This window comes from Ornithorhynchus anatinus, chromosome 1 (genome assembly GCF_004115215.2).
Source record: "Ornithorhynchus anatinus isolate Pmale09 chromosome 1, mOrnAna1.pri.v4, whole genome shotgun sequence".
In the NCBI taxonomy this organism is placed as follows: Eukaryota; Metazoa; Chordata; class Mammalia; order Monotremata; family Ornithorhynchidae; genus Ornithorhynchus; species Ornithorhynchus anatinus.
Window position 1 is genome coordinate 62703374 of NC_041728.1, and position 14425 is coordinate 62717798.

Below are 14425 nucleotides of genomic sequence, written 5' to 3' on the forward strand. Positions count from 1 at the left end.
AAAATATACAAAACATTACTGACTTCACGTGAATAAAAACAGAAAAAGAAAACAGGGATTTAATATCTGGTACCTCTCAAAGGACAGGTTTGTGTCTTTGACCTTCCTTAGCTCCTCTTGAACAAGCTGTTTGGCGCGTATCTCTGCATCAAGAGCAGACTGCAACTCAAGTCTGGCTGACATATCCAGCTTCTGACTTCGTCGCACTTTCCACAGTGGATCCTGTGGCAATAAATTAAAACAAATGTCACTGACAATTCTCTAAATTGCAAATTAAATGTAGGCAGGTAACGTGCCTAACGCTGTTGTTTTGTACTCTCCCAAGCACTTAGTACAGTGCTCTGCACACAGTAAGCACTCAAATACCACCGATTTAATACTATAATTCCCACTTTCGGGCTAGACTTTAAGCTCCTTGTAGGCAGGGAAAGTGTCTGCCAACTCTGTTGTTTTGTACTCTCCCAAGTGCTTAGTACAGTGCTCTGCCCAGAGTAAGCAATCAACAGACAACATTGATTATGCATTTGATTGTGAAAAGTATCAAATGATATTATAAGCTCCTTGACGAGATTGGAAACTCCTTGAGGGTAGGGAGCATCTGCCAACTCTCCTGTTTGAGCAGCATGGCTCAGTGGAAAGAGCACGGGCTTTGGAGTCAGGGCTCATGAGTTCGAATCCCAGCTCTGCCACTTGTCGGCTGTGTGACTGTGGGCAAGTCACTTAACTTCTCTGTGCCTCAGTTCCCTCATCTGTAAAATGGGGATTAAGACTGTGAGCCCCACGTGGGACAACCTGATTCCCCTATGTCTACCCCAGCGCTTAGAACAGTGCGCGGCACATAGTAAGCGCTTAACAAATACCAACATTATTATTATTATTAACTCTCCCAAATCAGTCAATCACTCAGTGGTATTTACTGAACACTCGCTATATGTGCCAAGCACTGAACTAAGTGACTGGGGGAGTACAACAGAATTAGCAGATCCATACCGAGGGCTTAGCACAGCGCTCTGCACACTCAAAAAATATATTCTTTGTGGAGTGAAAAATGTATATTCTTTGTGGAATTCATGAGAAAATTCACTTAAAATAACAAAGCTTAACCCATGGATAAGATCTTTTTTTAAAAATTAATAAAGTCAAAGTACTGGAAACCACACAACTATATTTCCAGAGTATCAATGAAGCAGTGTGGCCTAGTAAGTGGAAGATGGGCTTGAGAGTCAGAAGACCTGGGTTCTATTCTGGCTCTGACACTTGCCGGCCATGTGACCTTGGGCAAGTCATTTACTTTCTCTATGCCTCGGTCTCCTCATCTGAAAAAAAGGGCTTCAATACCTGTTTTCCCTCCCACTCAGACTGACAGCCCCAGGTGAGACAGAGACTGTGTCTGATATCAACCACAGCACTTAATACAGTGCTTTACACATAGTAAGCACTTAACCATGACAATTACTATTACCATTTTCATATTAAATTTCCCTATCTTTCACTTGCAAGAGTCAACTTCAAAGGTGCGATTTTTAGATTCGGAACCCATCTCCTGGAAATTGAATGAAATTGCTCTTTTGCTGCTTCCATTTTACATTTTTAAAGAGGGTAAAAGAGAAATTGGTTTGAACAGTTACGGATGATTTAAAAACACATTGGATAATATGTTAGCAGCCTTCTAATTTGTAATTTGGGTGTGAAGTACCTTAAAATAATTTGATAAATTTGGAGTATTATCAAATTTGATCGTTATAAGCTATGGCTTTAATGAGACAAAGAAAACTAAAATTGTATCAATTCCGAATTTCAGAATCCAACCAAGTCATCATTGTTAAGACCTGATCAGATTCTCATTAAATAATGAAAGTGCTTCCTTTGCTTCATTTTCAATCTACAGTTAGCAGTCATCGCTCCTAATAAAACCAAGGACTTGGCAAAATGCCAGAGCGCAACCACTAGAGGAAGATTTCACCTGGGATTCATAAGTAAGTGAATTACACCCTTGTTACGAAACAGTTCTTGGGGAAAACTGAAGTGACTGAAATCTAGTGTTCTCCACTCAGAGTGACTGACTGATGTAGAAAAGCTTACCAGTGTTCTTGATCCAAGGCTACAACTTCTAAGTGACTCAAGTTCTTCTGTCATCTTGGAAGCTAGAGCTTGTAGATATCCACGAGCGTCTTTTTCGTCACTTACCCTAGCAGGACATCCAAAAGAGGCATTATTGATCGACACTGCCAACCCAAGTAGTCACCCAAAGGTGCCAAGACACGACATTTCCCACATCATTATGTGGGGTGGGTAGAGAAAAGCTATCATCACCTCCGTACAGATGGAGGGATTGAAGGCCAGCATATGGAGCTCGATCCAGACCATTTAGCAAATCAGAATTGGGACAGAGCTCAGGGCACTAAATGCTGGACCACGATACTCAGACAACTTCCAATTAAACAGCTATGGCGAAAGTTGGAGAGAGATTTATAGCCCACTATTTTAAAGATGCAACTAGGGCTGCAAAGAGTAGATGGCATTGGATGAATTTACTTAGAGAGATAAAGCTTAAACAGGAGCAAATAAAGCCTAGAAGGCTTATTAAGTACTTAGACTAAGTTCATAATGATCATTTTTAGTGATGGAGAAAGCCTGTTTGGTTGATCTGAAGTTTCTGCCTACCACATACCACTGAATAATTTCTGCAATCTGAGCCTCCCAGTGGGCAACAGACTCCTTCTTCGCTGCTAAATCTTGAAGCTCGTCTTCCAGTTGCCTGTTTTGTGCTGTCAGTTTATCCACAAAGGAGCAAAGCTGTAATAAAAAAGTGTTTTACTATGTCACCTGCCCATCTGATACATTTTAGACACAGAACTCCCCTTGACCTCCACGATCCAAGGTTCTAACCCTCCCACCGATTCATGAAAGACAAAACTTTATTTTCCAGTTCAAACTACAACGTGAAACTTGATTTTATGTTTCCCTTATTTTAACTCTTCAGTAGGATCACCAGAATTATTCCTGATAGAAAGATAATTTCTCTTTTTCAAAGGCTAGGTCCTTTGATGCTCGCTCGACAATTACACAGAGCAAGTCCTTTAGAAAGAAGAAAATTGAGCCCATTAAATTTCAAACACTCACTCAAATGATTAATTTCCATGAAAAGTAATTATGCGCAAATGGTTATATAATTACCCTTTCAGTTTCAGTGGTTAATTTCTTGTTTTCCTCAAATAGCATAGTTCTCTCTCGCTCATATTTGTCTTTTATTGTGCCCACTGCTTCCTCCATTTCACTGTGCCTACGGAATAAGAGAGGGGAACAAGGCTCACAATAGGAATTCCGTCAAAATGTAAGCCCATGCTTTTAGAGAATCATGTTTTCAAATTATACCACTCTATTCAATTAATAAATCAATGGTATTTATAGAGTGCTAACTGTGGGCAAAGCATGGTACTATGCACTTGGGAGAGTATAATACAAGAGAGTTGTAGACACGTTCCCTACCCACAAGGAGGTTACACTTTAAAGGGGGGAAGAGGCATCGGTATAAATAAGTTCATTCTCTAGACTGTAAACTCATTATTGGCAGGGAACGTATCAGGTAATTCTGCTGTACTGTACTCTCCCAAGACCCTAGTACAATGTTCTGCACATAGTAAGCACTCACTAAATACCACTGATGGCTCTGTACTGTGGGGCTGAGGGTGGGGTGAATATCAAATGCTTCAAGGGCATAAGTGATGAAGAAGGGAAAGGGAGGAGGGGAAAGGAGGGCTTAACTGGGGAAGCCCTCTTGGGGGAGACGTGATTTTAATAAGGTGGGGGGAGTGGTGGTCTGGTGTATATGGAGGAAGGAGGAGCCCCAGGCCAGAGGGAGGATAGGGGAAGGGTTGGCGGTGAGATAAGTGAGACCAAGGTACAGTAAGTTGGTGTTAAAGGAGCCAAGTGTGTGGGTTGGGTTGTAGTAGAAAATCAGTAAGTTGAAGTAGGAGGTGAGCTAACTGAATGCTTTAAAACTAAGGGTAAGGAGTTTGATGTGGAGGCGGATGGACAACCACTGAAGGTTCTTAAGGAGCGGGGAGGCATCGGCTGAACATTTTCTTCGGAAAAATGATCTGGGCAGCAGAGTGAAGTATGGACTGGAGTGGGGAGTGACAGGAGACGGATAGGTCAGAGAGGAGGCTGATGCAGTAGTCAGCTTTCAGAAGGTTACCTTTCTCGTTTCGACTTTTCTAATTTATCTTTTAACATCATGATCTCTTTTTGCAGGGCTAACTGGAGGCTTTCTGAATCATGCACCTCCTTTTTCACATTCTTCACTTCCAAGACATGGCAGGCCTCACGCCTGACCAATTCCTCTTCATAAAACAAGACCTTCTTCTCAAGTTCCGATTTGATTTTGGAAATTTCCTGCTGATGCTCTAATGTGGCACTTAGTCCACGACCTCCTTGCTTTATCTGGAAAAGAAACACAATAGAGATCATACAAACATCTTCTAGTTTTCCAGATGCAATGATTACGTCTCCTAGAAGAGACACACGGTTGCAGAAAACTGTCCAAGAAAATAAAATTGTGACTAGATTTCTTTAATTGAATTTGCCCAATAGGAGGTGCTACCTAGCAGGCCTGTTGTCATGTTGCTAGCATTGACTGATATAATCATCTGTTTTATTGCAAATGAACAAGAAAAGAAAAAGTCATTAACACACAAAACACCCCCCAAACAACCACCACCTTAAGGACTTCCAGTTCATTTTCCAGCTGCTTAGAAAAACTTTCACTGTGTTCTCGAAGCTTGCGTTCCTTTGATGCTTCAGCCACTGCATCCTCCAGTTGAGATTCCAGCTGCAAAATAAAATTATTAAAAAAACACACACACACACACACATTAGTAATCCTCGCCAAACAATCCTGGTGATTCTAGTTCGTTCGCTCTCAGGAATCCTTGAAGTAATGACAATCTTGAAATTCTTTTTCCCTCTCCCAAACTTGGCAAAAGCCAAAAATCATGAATCAAACAACCTCCTTTCATCCCGAAAGGCGGACCAACAGTGGAATCCACTGGGGGATTATAATTTTAAAATCAAAAATTTGATTACTATTTAGGTTTCAGAGAAGCATTAGAGTTCAGGAAAACCACAACCTGCCCTCAGTGCCAGAGAATAGGATTCTTAACCCAGGGTTTCTGGTGGGACTTGCTTGGTGGCTCAGTGTCTCACTAAACTTGATTAGGAGATTTTTAAACTAAAATCTGAACTGAGGAAAAAGTAAGTATTTAAAGTTGAAATTTACTGCCACAGAAAAGGCACAGAATCAAAGGAGAGGAGGAAAAGGAGTGTCCTGGGGTGCTTCGTCAAAAATCTGGAGGATCACCACTGCTGCTAACTGAGGTTGCACCTGATGAGAAATAAGAAGCCAACTCACTTCACATCACTTGGACACCATTTCTGGAAATTATACACTAACTTCAAGACTTCTGTTTATTCCGATTACTTCATTTAACCGGACTGGAAATGGCTTTAGCCTTACAGTTTAAATTTGTACCTCTTATTTCTTGAAACAACTTACTGAACCTTGAAGTACTTAGGAGCCACCACCTCTAAGGTTAATGGCAGGATAAAAAACTACTGAAAAGCAGCATGGCCTAGTAGAGCCCAGGCTTGGGAGTCAGAAGGACCTGGGTCCTAATCCCAGTTTCGTCATTTGTCTGCTCTGTGACCTTGGGCCAGTCACTTCACCTCTCTGTGCCTCAGTTACCTCATCTGTAAAATGAGGATTAAGATTGTGAGCCCTCTGTGAGACATGACCTGTGTCCAACCTGATTATCGGGTACCTACCCCAGAGCTTAGTATGGTGCCTGAACATTCTAAGTGCTTAAATTCCATTTAAAAAAATATGTTTTACAGAAGTGAATCGCAAATGATTATATTTATTTTGGCCAATAATTGGCCAAGCAAGGCCAATTTACCTTGCTTGCTGGGAAAACCAAGCACATTTTTAAGGCATCGGTGCTTAGAATTCTTGGTTTGTCATAAATGTTTTATTACAGAGCATATAAAACTTCCACATGCAAGCGGCAACAGCAAAGCGTTTCCTGAAACATCCTGCCGGTTTACCTCTTTTCTAGCCTTCTCAGATTTACGGATTTCCTGTCTCATCGAGTCAATTTTCTGCATGACCACTTCCACCTCTTCCTCTTTGTCACGGAGCTGTCGAGAGATCTTTTGCTTCTGAGAGCGGAGGTCTGCCATCCGGTCATTGAGCTCTGAAAACTCTTGCATAGCCAGCTTTCGTTGCTGATGGGCATCCTTCAGTTCTTTCGTCTGGGATTTTAATCTCTCTGAAGTTTCAACTAGTTGCTGAAGAAAGGAAGGGAAAAAATTCATGTTTTACGTTCTTTGAACCAACAGGAAATATGATTTGGAAGGGTGAAAACTATACTTCGCTCGGCTTACTGTTCTCCTTAGTACTAAGTGCTTAAGATGTAGGAAGCGCTGCCCTGGGACACTATTTCTCCATGGCAGATGCAGTTACTAGTCAACGGGGACTCCCAATCTAAACAGAGGAGGACAAACCCAAAGGGGAAAACTGGGAAAATCCAGCAGTTAATAATTCCACCATCACAATAAGAGTAAGAGAGCATTAGCAACTGGGGGGGAAATAAATCCTTAAACCCCTCACTGATCCATTGTGAAATTACACAATAAATTTTCTGCTCAAGAAGTGGTTCTTAAACCTTTTCAGTTTGGGACCCGACAGAGGATTCCTTGGCCCAAGCTGTGACCCAACATTGGCCTTCCAGTCAAAATATACATATCAAATCAATCACGATAAATTGTATTTATAAATTCTATTTATCATGATAATGTTGTCTTACTTTTGTTTCGTTCTGTTCTGCTTCTCTCATCTGACTCCCCCAATTAGACTGTGAGCCAATCACTGGGTAGGGATTGTCTCTATCTGCTGCCGAATTGTCACTCCAAGCACTTAGTACACTGCTCTCCACATGGTAAGCGCTCAATAAATACTATTGAATGAATGAAATCAATCATTGGTATTCATTGGGCGCTTACTGTATGTGGAGTCTCTCCAGAGGTACCAATCACCCAGGCCTACTATTCTCAAGAGGTGGCAAGAGAACAGTGAAGAGGAGATTTAGAGAAGCAGCGTGGCTCAGTGGAAAGAGCCCGCGCTTGGGAGTCAGAGGTCATGGGTTTGAATCCCGGCTCTGCCACTTGTCAGCTGTGTGAATGTGGGCAAGTCACTTTGCTTCTCTGGGCCTCAGTTCCCTCATCTGTAAAATGGGAATTAAGACTGTGAGTCTCATGTGGAACAACCAGATTACCCTGTATCTTGCCCAGCGCTTAGAATAGTGCTCTGCATATAGTAAGCACTTAACAAATACCAACATCATTATTGGAAGTGAGAAGAGAGGCACAAGGTGAATGCGTGCACAGAAGGGCTCCAGAAAAGGAATGGAAGTCAGCAATACCCCATATTTGCTAAACTATTTAGCTGAATCGTACTGTACTTACTGGCCAAGACTGTAAGCTCACTGTGGACATGGTATGGATCTACCAACTCTTATATTGTACTTGTCCAAGCGCTTAGAACCGTGCTCTGTACACAGTAAGCGCTCAATAAATAAGACTGATTGAAGACTGGCTAAGAAAACGAGTTCATTTTTTAAATGTTCAACTGGGATTTTATGAAAATGAAAACCGTACACCCATCAACTGCTGACTGAAGAGATGGGTTAACTATTTGAGTGTTTAGGTCCAAGCCCCCATTCTCTAACTTCAAATAAAAGTAATAATAATGTTGGTATTTGTTAAGCGCTTACTATGTGCACAGCACTGTTCTAAGCGCTGGGGTAGACACAGGGGAATCAGGTTGTCCCACGTGGGGCTCACAGTCTTAATCCCCATTTTACAGATGAGGTAACTGAGGCACAGAGAAGTTAAGTAACTTGCCCACAGTCACACAGCTGACAAGTGGCAGAGCCAGGATTCGAACCCATGACCTCTGACTCCAAAGCCCGGGCTCTTTCCACTGAGCCATGCTGCTTCTCTGTGTAAAAGTAATAGCAGCATTAGTATATAACAGCAATAATTATAAGTACGGCACTTGTTAAGTGCTGACTATGTGCCAAGCACTGGGGAAGATACAAGCTAATCAGGTTGGACCCAGTTCCTGTTCAACATGGGGCTCACCATCTAAAGGGGAGGGAGAATCCCTAGTGAATTGAATCCCCATTTTCCAAGGAAGCATAAGTATATGGTCAAGCAGAACGCTGTTTATCACAAGCAGAATTGAAAAGGAATCTTCATGGCGGCAATACTGTCGGGATTAACCCACAATTTAACTGCCAGCTTCCTTCACCGCCTCTCTCTCCTGATAAATCAAGAAATTCCCCGAAGGCAAGGACTCTGCCTGTGTACTCTACTGTCCTCTCCCACTGGTGCTAAAACCAGTGCTCTACTTACACAAGTACGGTGCTCAATAAATAATACTGATTGAGTGATCAGCAACATGGCCTTCACACTTTGAAAAAACTCAGTGCAGGCGGGTGGTAGGGAAGGAAATGGACAGGGAAATTGGCTCTAACTCCTGATGTCCTTCAGAGCCCGGGGGAACTCAGAACTGTGCTCCGTGGGGAGTGCTTGCTCAGCATTGGGACTGAGCCATTTGGCCAAAGCGGGAGAGCAGGACGACAGCTAAAATGTAATAACCAGTACAGGGCTCTGAGGAGCAGCGTGGCTTGGTGGAAAGCGCACAGGCCTGGGAGTCACAGGACCTGGGTTCTAATCCCTGCTCTGCCACTTGTCTGCTGTGTGACCTTGGACAAGTCACTTAATTTCTCTGTGCCTCATATTCCTCCTCTGTAAAATGGAGTTAATGTTTGTCCTCTCTCCTACTTAGACCGTGAGCCCCATGAAGGACAGGGACTATGTCTGACCTGATTAAGTTGTATGTACCCCACTGCTTAGAACAGTGCTTGACATATAGTAAGCACTTCATACCGCAATAATTCTAATAATAATAATGTTGGTATTTGTTAAGCACTTACTATGTGCAGAGCACCGTTCTAAGCGCTGAGGTAGATACAGGGTAATCAGGTTGTCCCACGTGAGGCTCACAGTCTTAATCCCCATTTTACAGATGAGGTCACGGAGGCACAGAGAAGTTAAGTGACTCGCCCAGTCACACAGCTGACAAGGAGCAGAGCCGGGATTCGAACCATGACCTCTGACTCCCAAGACCGCGCTCTTTCCAGTGAGCCAAACTGCTAGCAATAACAGTAATAATAATGTCATGTACACAGGCGCTGATCATAACTGATTATCAAAAATGGTGATAAATGAGATTAAATAATAAACTAGAAAAGTTTTAAAAATGGTTGGTGAGAATTGCAAAAATTCAATCTCGAGTGGCTAGTAACCATTTACGTCCCACTTGTAAAGACTAAAAACCAGGAGTCGGAATATGCTGCCTGCAGTAGGTCGAGCTGTTGTTCAATTGGATGCATTACTAAGGTTGGTCTATGTGTGTTCCCATCCCTTAGGTCCAGGTTGAGACTGTTCCAGCCAGGAGTTCCCGAGGTGGGTGACGAGCCCAACGACTCCCTTGAGTAGCAGCCCTGGATCGAGTTGCTGGGGAGGCCGCCTGATCAACCCATTTCCCTGAGGTCGCTAGTCCGTTGGTCTCTGGGGTGGGTTTAGAGGCTCCGAGGGAAGTGGCAAGTCCCAGGGGAGGTGTCCCAACTGGGATCAGTATCAGTCGCTCCGCCTCAACCAGAGCCAGGAGGGCCTCGGAACGTAGGGCTCCAATGACTGTTCAACTACCCCCATCCCACTTCATCAGTCCATCAGTCATATTTATTGAGCATTTACGGTGCGTAGAGAGAATACAACCGAGTGGACAGACACGTTCTCTGCCCAAGTGAGCTTTCGTGGGTTCTAATCCCGGCACTGCTACTTATCAGCTGTGTGACTTTGGGCAAGTCGCTTAACTTCTCTGTGCCTGTTATTTCATCTGTAAAATGGGATTAAGACTGGGAGCCCCACTTGGGACCATCTGATTACCTTGTATCTGCCCCAGTGCTTGGCACATAGCAAGCGCTTAAATATTATTATTATTATTATTGTTGTTATTACTACTACAGTGTATCAGTCACCAGAAGCTTGCCAACCTTATGAAAGTCTTCTTTCTCTTGTCTTAGTACTCGATATTGTTTTTCCAGTCCTTTCAATCTATGGGTTGAGTCTTCATGTTCTTGGCGGAGTGTTACAGCATCCTCAAGCTGTCGCTCTAACCTATTAGAATCTAGGTGAAAATCAAAGTTAATTCATTTCTCCTTTGTGTGAGCTAACTAGATGAACAAATACACTCCCCTGAACAAATCAGTGTCTACGTTAAGATTTCTCTTCTCGGGACCAGACGCTATTATTGGTGCAGATTTTTCAGACTAGAAAATTTGGGAGTTTCAGACACATTCCAGAAAAATCAATGTAACTAAGTCTTCCCTGCCTTATCTTATTGTTCAGAAAAATTAAGGAAAAACTGAGCCAGTATCAAGATCAATTAGATCAAGTTCTCATCCAGCCCCCAGTAGGAGACTGATAATCCTGGATTTCTGAATTTAAACCAATTGAAATCTCGAACCCACCAACTTGGGCAGGAAGTATGCCCAGTCTCACTAATAAAGGTTTCTCTAGCTCTGTGCTTTATAAATCACTGCTGAATAAATCAATTGTATTGAGTGTCTACTACGTGCAGAGCACTGTACTAAGTGTTTGGGAGAGTACAATTCAACAGAATTAGCAGATCCATTCCCTGCCCATAATGAGCATCAAAAGAACCTTTTTGGAGGCTGGAGAGGGGAGCAAATCTGTCAGCTTTAAGAAAATAAAAACAACAACGAAAAATGTAATTACATGGCATTGATCCAAAAACTAACATTCGACACCAAGTATCAGTACAAACCAGTCGGCCCAGTCTGCTCCTTCCAGCACCAACCTACTTGCTGTACCTCAACCTCATCTATCTCACCACCGACCCCTCGCCCAGGTCCTCCCTCTGGCCTGGAACTCCCCCCACTTCATATACAACAGCCAACCATTCTACCCATCTTCAGAGCCTTATTAAAATCAACCTCTGAAAGGCCTTTCCTGACTAAGCCCTCATTTTCCTTACTCCCTGTCCTTCTGCATCCCCTATGCACTTGAATCTGTATGCTTGAAGCACTCTCTATTTACCCCATCCTCAGCCCCGTATCACCCTGTGGGCTGGGAACATTTTTTTTTTTTTTTAACAAACTCTTCTGAACTGTACTCTTCCAAGTGCTTAGTACAGTGTTCCACACACAATAAGCGCTCAATAAATACCACTGATTGACTGACTGGTTTTGTTGAATTTTGGTCCAACCCAGGGCTGGGGGTGGGGGAAGGATGGAGATATTTAGAATATGGAACTTGAATCGGTACAAGAAAAGGCAGAGGAAAACAGGAGTTTGAAACCGTGTGGAAAATCAACGTCATAAACGCCTCTACTGGAAAATTTTACTAGATGACTGAAAATCAGTAGTAACGATGTGGTTGATACAAAATCCCAGATGGTTCAAGAGTTGGATAAGTCAGTTGTCCTAAGGACTCCCCCCACCAACCCCCGTCCTTCCAGTTCTGGAGAGTAACAGCTACTTAAGATGAGCTTGGTATAGCCTGCCTAACATAGGCTTATCTGGTATTTATTTAAAAGTAGCTCCCTGTTTCCATTTGTGGTTTTCTTGATGATATTCATCTGAATGAAGTGGAGCCAGGGTCAAATACCATGGATGTCCTAATAAAAGATCCAAATCTTTGTCCTCTTTTAGAAACTAGTTATAAACAGAAAATTGCTTTTCATTTTGGGCCTAGCTATAGTTTAGGAGGAAGCCATGAAATAAAGATGGCTGGAGAAGACAACTATTTTATACATGTGTGTATGTATATATTTTAAATGTCTCATAGTCACAGCCTCTGACTGAACTTTCCCAAAGACAGAGCTACAGAAAGGCAAATCTTTTTGGGCTATAATAACAAAAACAAAATATAGTTTTCTGAGATTTTAATGGAAGAGGCAGAATTTTTTATTCCAAGTCATTCAAACCAAGAGAGTTTGAGATGGGAATTTTTTTTTAAGTGCACTGACAAATACCGCTCTACTTTACAAACAGAATTGCTAAAGTTTCCTTTTGCATTCTCATTTATCCAAACTCTATTGGCAATGCTTCTTCACTGAGATAGTTAATATCCAGCATTCTAGTGTTCAGCCCAGATATAAAACTGAACAGCTTTCTTATAAATTAAAACATGTACCTGCTATTTTGTTTTTCAAACGTTCCACTTCTTCATTTAATTTTTTGATTTCTTTATCTCGGTTTGTGTTTCCTGCTGCACGAGTTGAACTATGAAGGGACTGCACAGTCTGTGTAGATTCTTTAAGGGAGGAGAAAAGAAAAGTTCTTAATCCGAAACAAAATTAATCATGTTTATTAATGTGCTCTTGATCCAGAAAAATTTCCACAACTAACCCTGCAATTTTCGACTTAATTCTAGTTTTTCCTGCTCCAATCTTCGGATTCTTCTTTCATAAGCTTCAATCTGCAAGCTGTTCTCTAAATCACGCTGCACATCCGCATCTTTGGTTACAGCATTTGACTGCGTTATGCTCTTCAGAGAGCCTCGATCAGAAAAACAGCTGCAAAATACAAGAGGTTTTTTGACATGTTGAAGATTTAGTCGGTTCTTTTCTCAGCATTTAAAATATTCCAGTTAGAAAAAAAATGCCATTTTAAACTGGCAAACAAAAACACTTCTCAAAGAGTTTATTGTTTATAGAGCCAAATTTTTACAATACATTTCCTTATTGCTGATTATTAGAAATCTGAGGGAAGCCTGAGATGGTGCATTTCACTGCTGGGATCAGGGTGACAGTCGGGTGCTAACACAAATAGAGTAGCCATGGAAACGACCACTTCCATTTCTAAATTTCCATTTGTGAGTGTATACGTGTGCATATGCCAAAACCCGCAGCAAAATGGCAGGGTTGTGGGGAGAAATGTTCACTGGGACTGACTAGAAGCCTAAAACTCAACTCCTTCGCTTGGTCACTAGTGAGCGGGGAATCCTTCGTTTTCCTATTAAACTGATGGCTCTCTACCCTATTCCCTCTGCACCCCCAGGTCATCTCCCCTTCACTGTATTTTCATCCTTGACTCGGAAAAGAGGGAGACACATCTTGGGCTCTGCAGAGAGAATTCCAGAGCCTAGGGGCATCAGAGCATCAAAAGAGAAAGAGCTACTGAAATTCTCACTCGGTTTCTCCCAGAAAGAATGTGCTGTAACCCCTCCAGGGCAGATGCCTCATTGCTCAAGTTCTTCCCCAGTGATTTTTTTTGATTCACCCAAAGGAAGGAATGAGGGTTGGCCCCACAAGTAGGAGAGCCTCTCTCCCCTCTCTTCCTCTCCTCATCAGCTCAGGCACCACCAGATATCTATCTGGGAGCCAGCCACTGGTCTGCGGGCTTTCCTCTGGGCAAACTGCAAGGCAGGGCTCTTTATCCTCCCTTCCCATCCTTTTTGAGGAAACGAGACAAAAGATTTTGGGCAACAGAAGGTGAAGAATAATAACAAGTAATAGTAACTGTGGTATTTGTTAAGCACTTACTATGTGCCAGGCACTGTACTAAGTGCTGGGGTAGATACAAGGTAATCAGGTCAGACACAGTCCCTGTCCCACACTGGGCTCAGTCTTAACCCTCATTTTACAGATGAGGTAACTGAGGCACGGACAAGTAAAGTGAATTGCCCAAGGTCATAAAGCAGACGCATGGCACGGCAGAACTGGGATTAGAACCCAGGCCCTTCTGATCCCAGGCCACGCTGCTTCTCCTAAGGAAGAGCCTCAGATTTGGGAATTGTGCAATTCTTTTGATACGCAGCCGAATAACCAATGTATTTCTTGAGTGCTTACCATGTGCAGAGAACTGTACTAAGCACTTGGGAGAGTACCACCCAGTTGGTTCCCTGCCCCCAAGGAGCTTATAGTCTAGAGAGGGACACATGCATTAAAAATCAATTATGGCTATGTACATAAGTGCTGTGGGGCTGAAGGTGGTGGGGTGACTATCAAGTGCTTCAAGGCTACAGATCCAAACTCAGAGGGGACATAGAAGGGCAAGGGAATAGGAGAAAGGAGGTCTTCATTGGGGAAAGCCTCCTGGGAGGTGATGTGACTTTAATACGGCTTTGAAGGTGGGGAGAATGGCGGCCCGTCATATATGGTGGGGAGCAACTTCCAGGCCAGAGAGCTGAGATCAAGGCGTAGTGGGCAAGTAGACAGAGGAGCAAACTGAGTGGCCTGGATTGTAGTAGGAAATGAGGCAAGGAAAGAGGGGAC

General features: G+C 42.8%; 1 protein-coding gene across 4 annotated transcripts in view; it reads right to left on the reverse strand.

The window, feature by feature from the left end:
- Positions 1 to 14425, reverse strand: part of CDC42BPB (CDC42 binding protein kinase beta) — a 99682-nt gene that overhangs the window by 29430 nt on the left and 55827 nt on the right. For all 4 annotated transcript variants that reach the window (XR_003761537.2, XM_029070807.2, XM_029070789.2 and 1 more), the window contains exons 10-19: positions 12558 to 12724; positions 12343 to 12462; positions 10179 to 10312; positions 6103 to 6345; positions 4721 to 4831; positions 4199 to 4443; positions 3178 to 3283; positions 2672 to 2796; positions 2083 to 2188; positions 74 to 222 (exon numbers count right to left, since the gene is read on the reverse strand). Coding sequence is in view for 3 of the 4 variants with exons in the window: in XM_029070807.2 (XP_028926640.1) it covers positions 74 to 222; positions 2083 to 2188; positions 2672 to 2796; positions 3178 to 3283; positions 4199 to 4443; positions 4721 to 4831; positions 6103 to 6345; positions 10179 to 10312; positions 12343 to 12462; positions 12558 to 12724 (1506 nt within the window). In the remaining variant the exon portion in view is untranslated. The remainder of the gene's footprint in view (positions 1 to 73; positions 223 to 2082; positions 2189 to 2671; positions 2797 to 3177; positions 3284 to 4198; positions 4444 to 4720; positions 4832 to 6102; positions 6346 to 10178; positions 10313 to 12342; positions 12463 to 12557; positions 12725 to 14425) is intronic.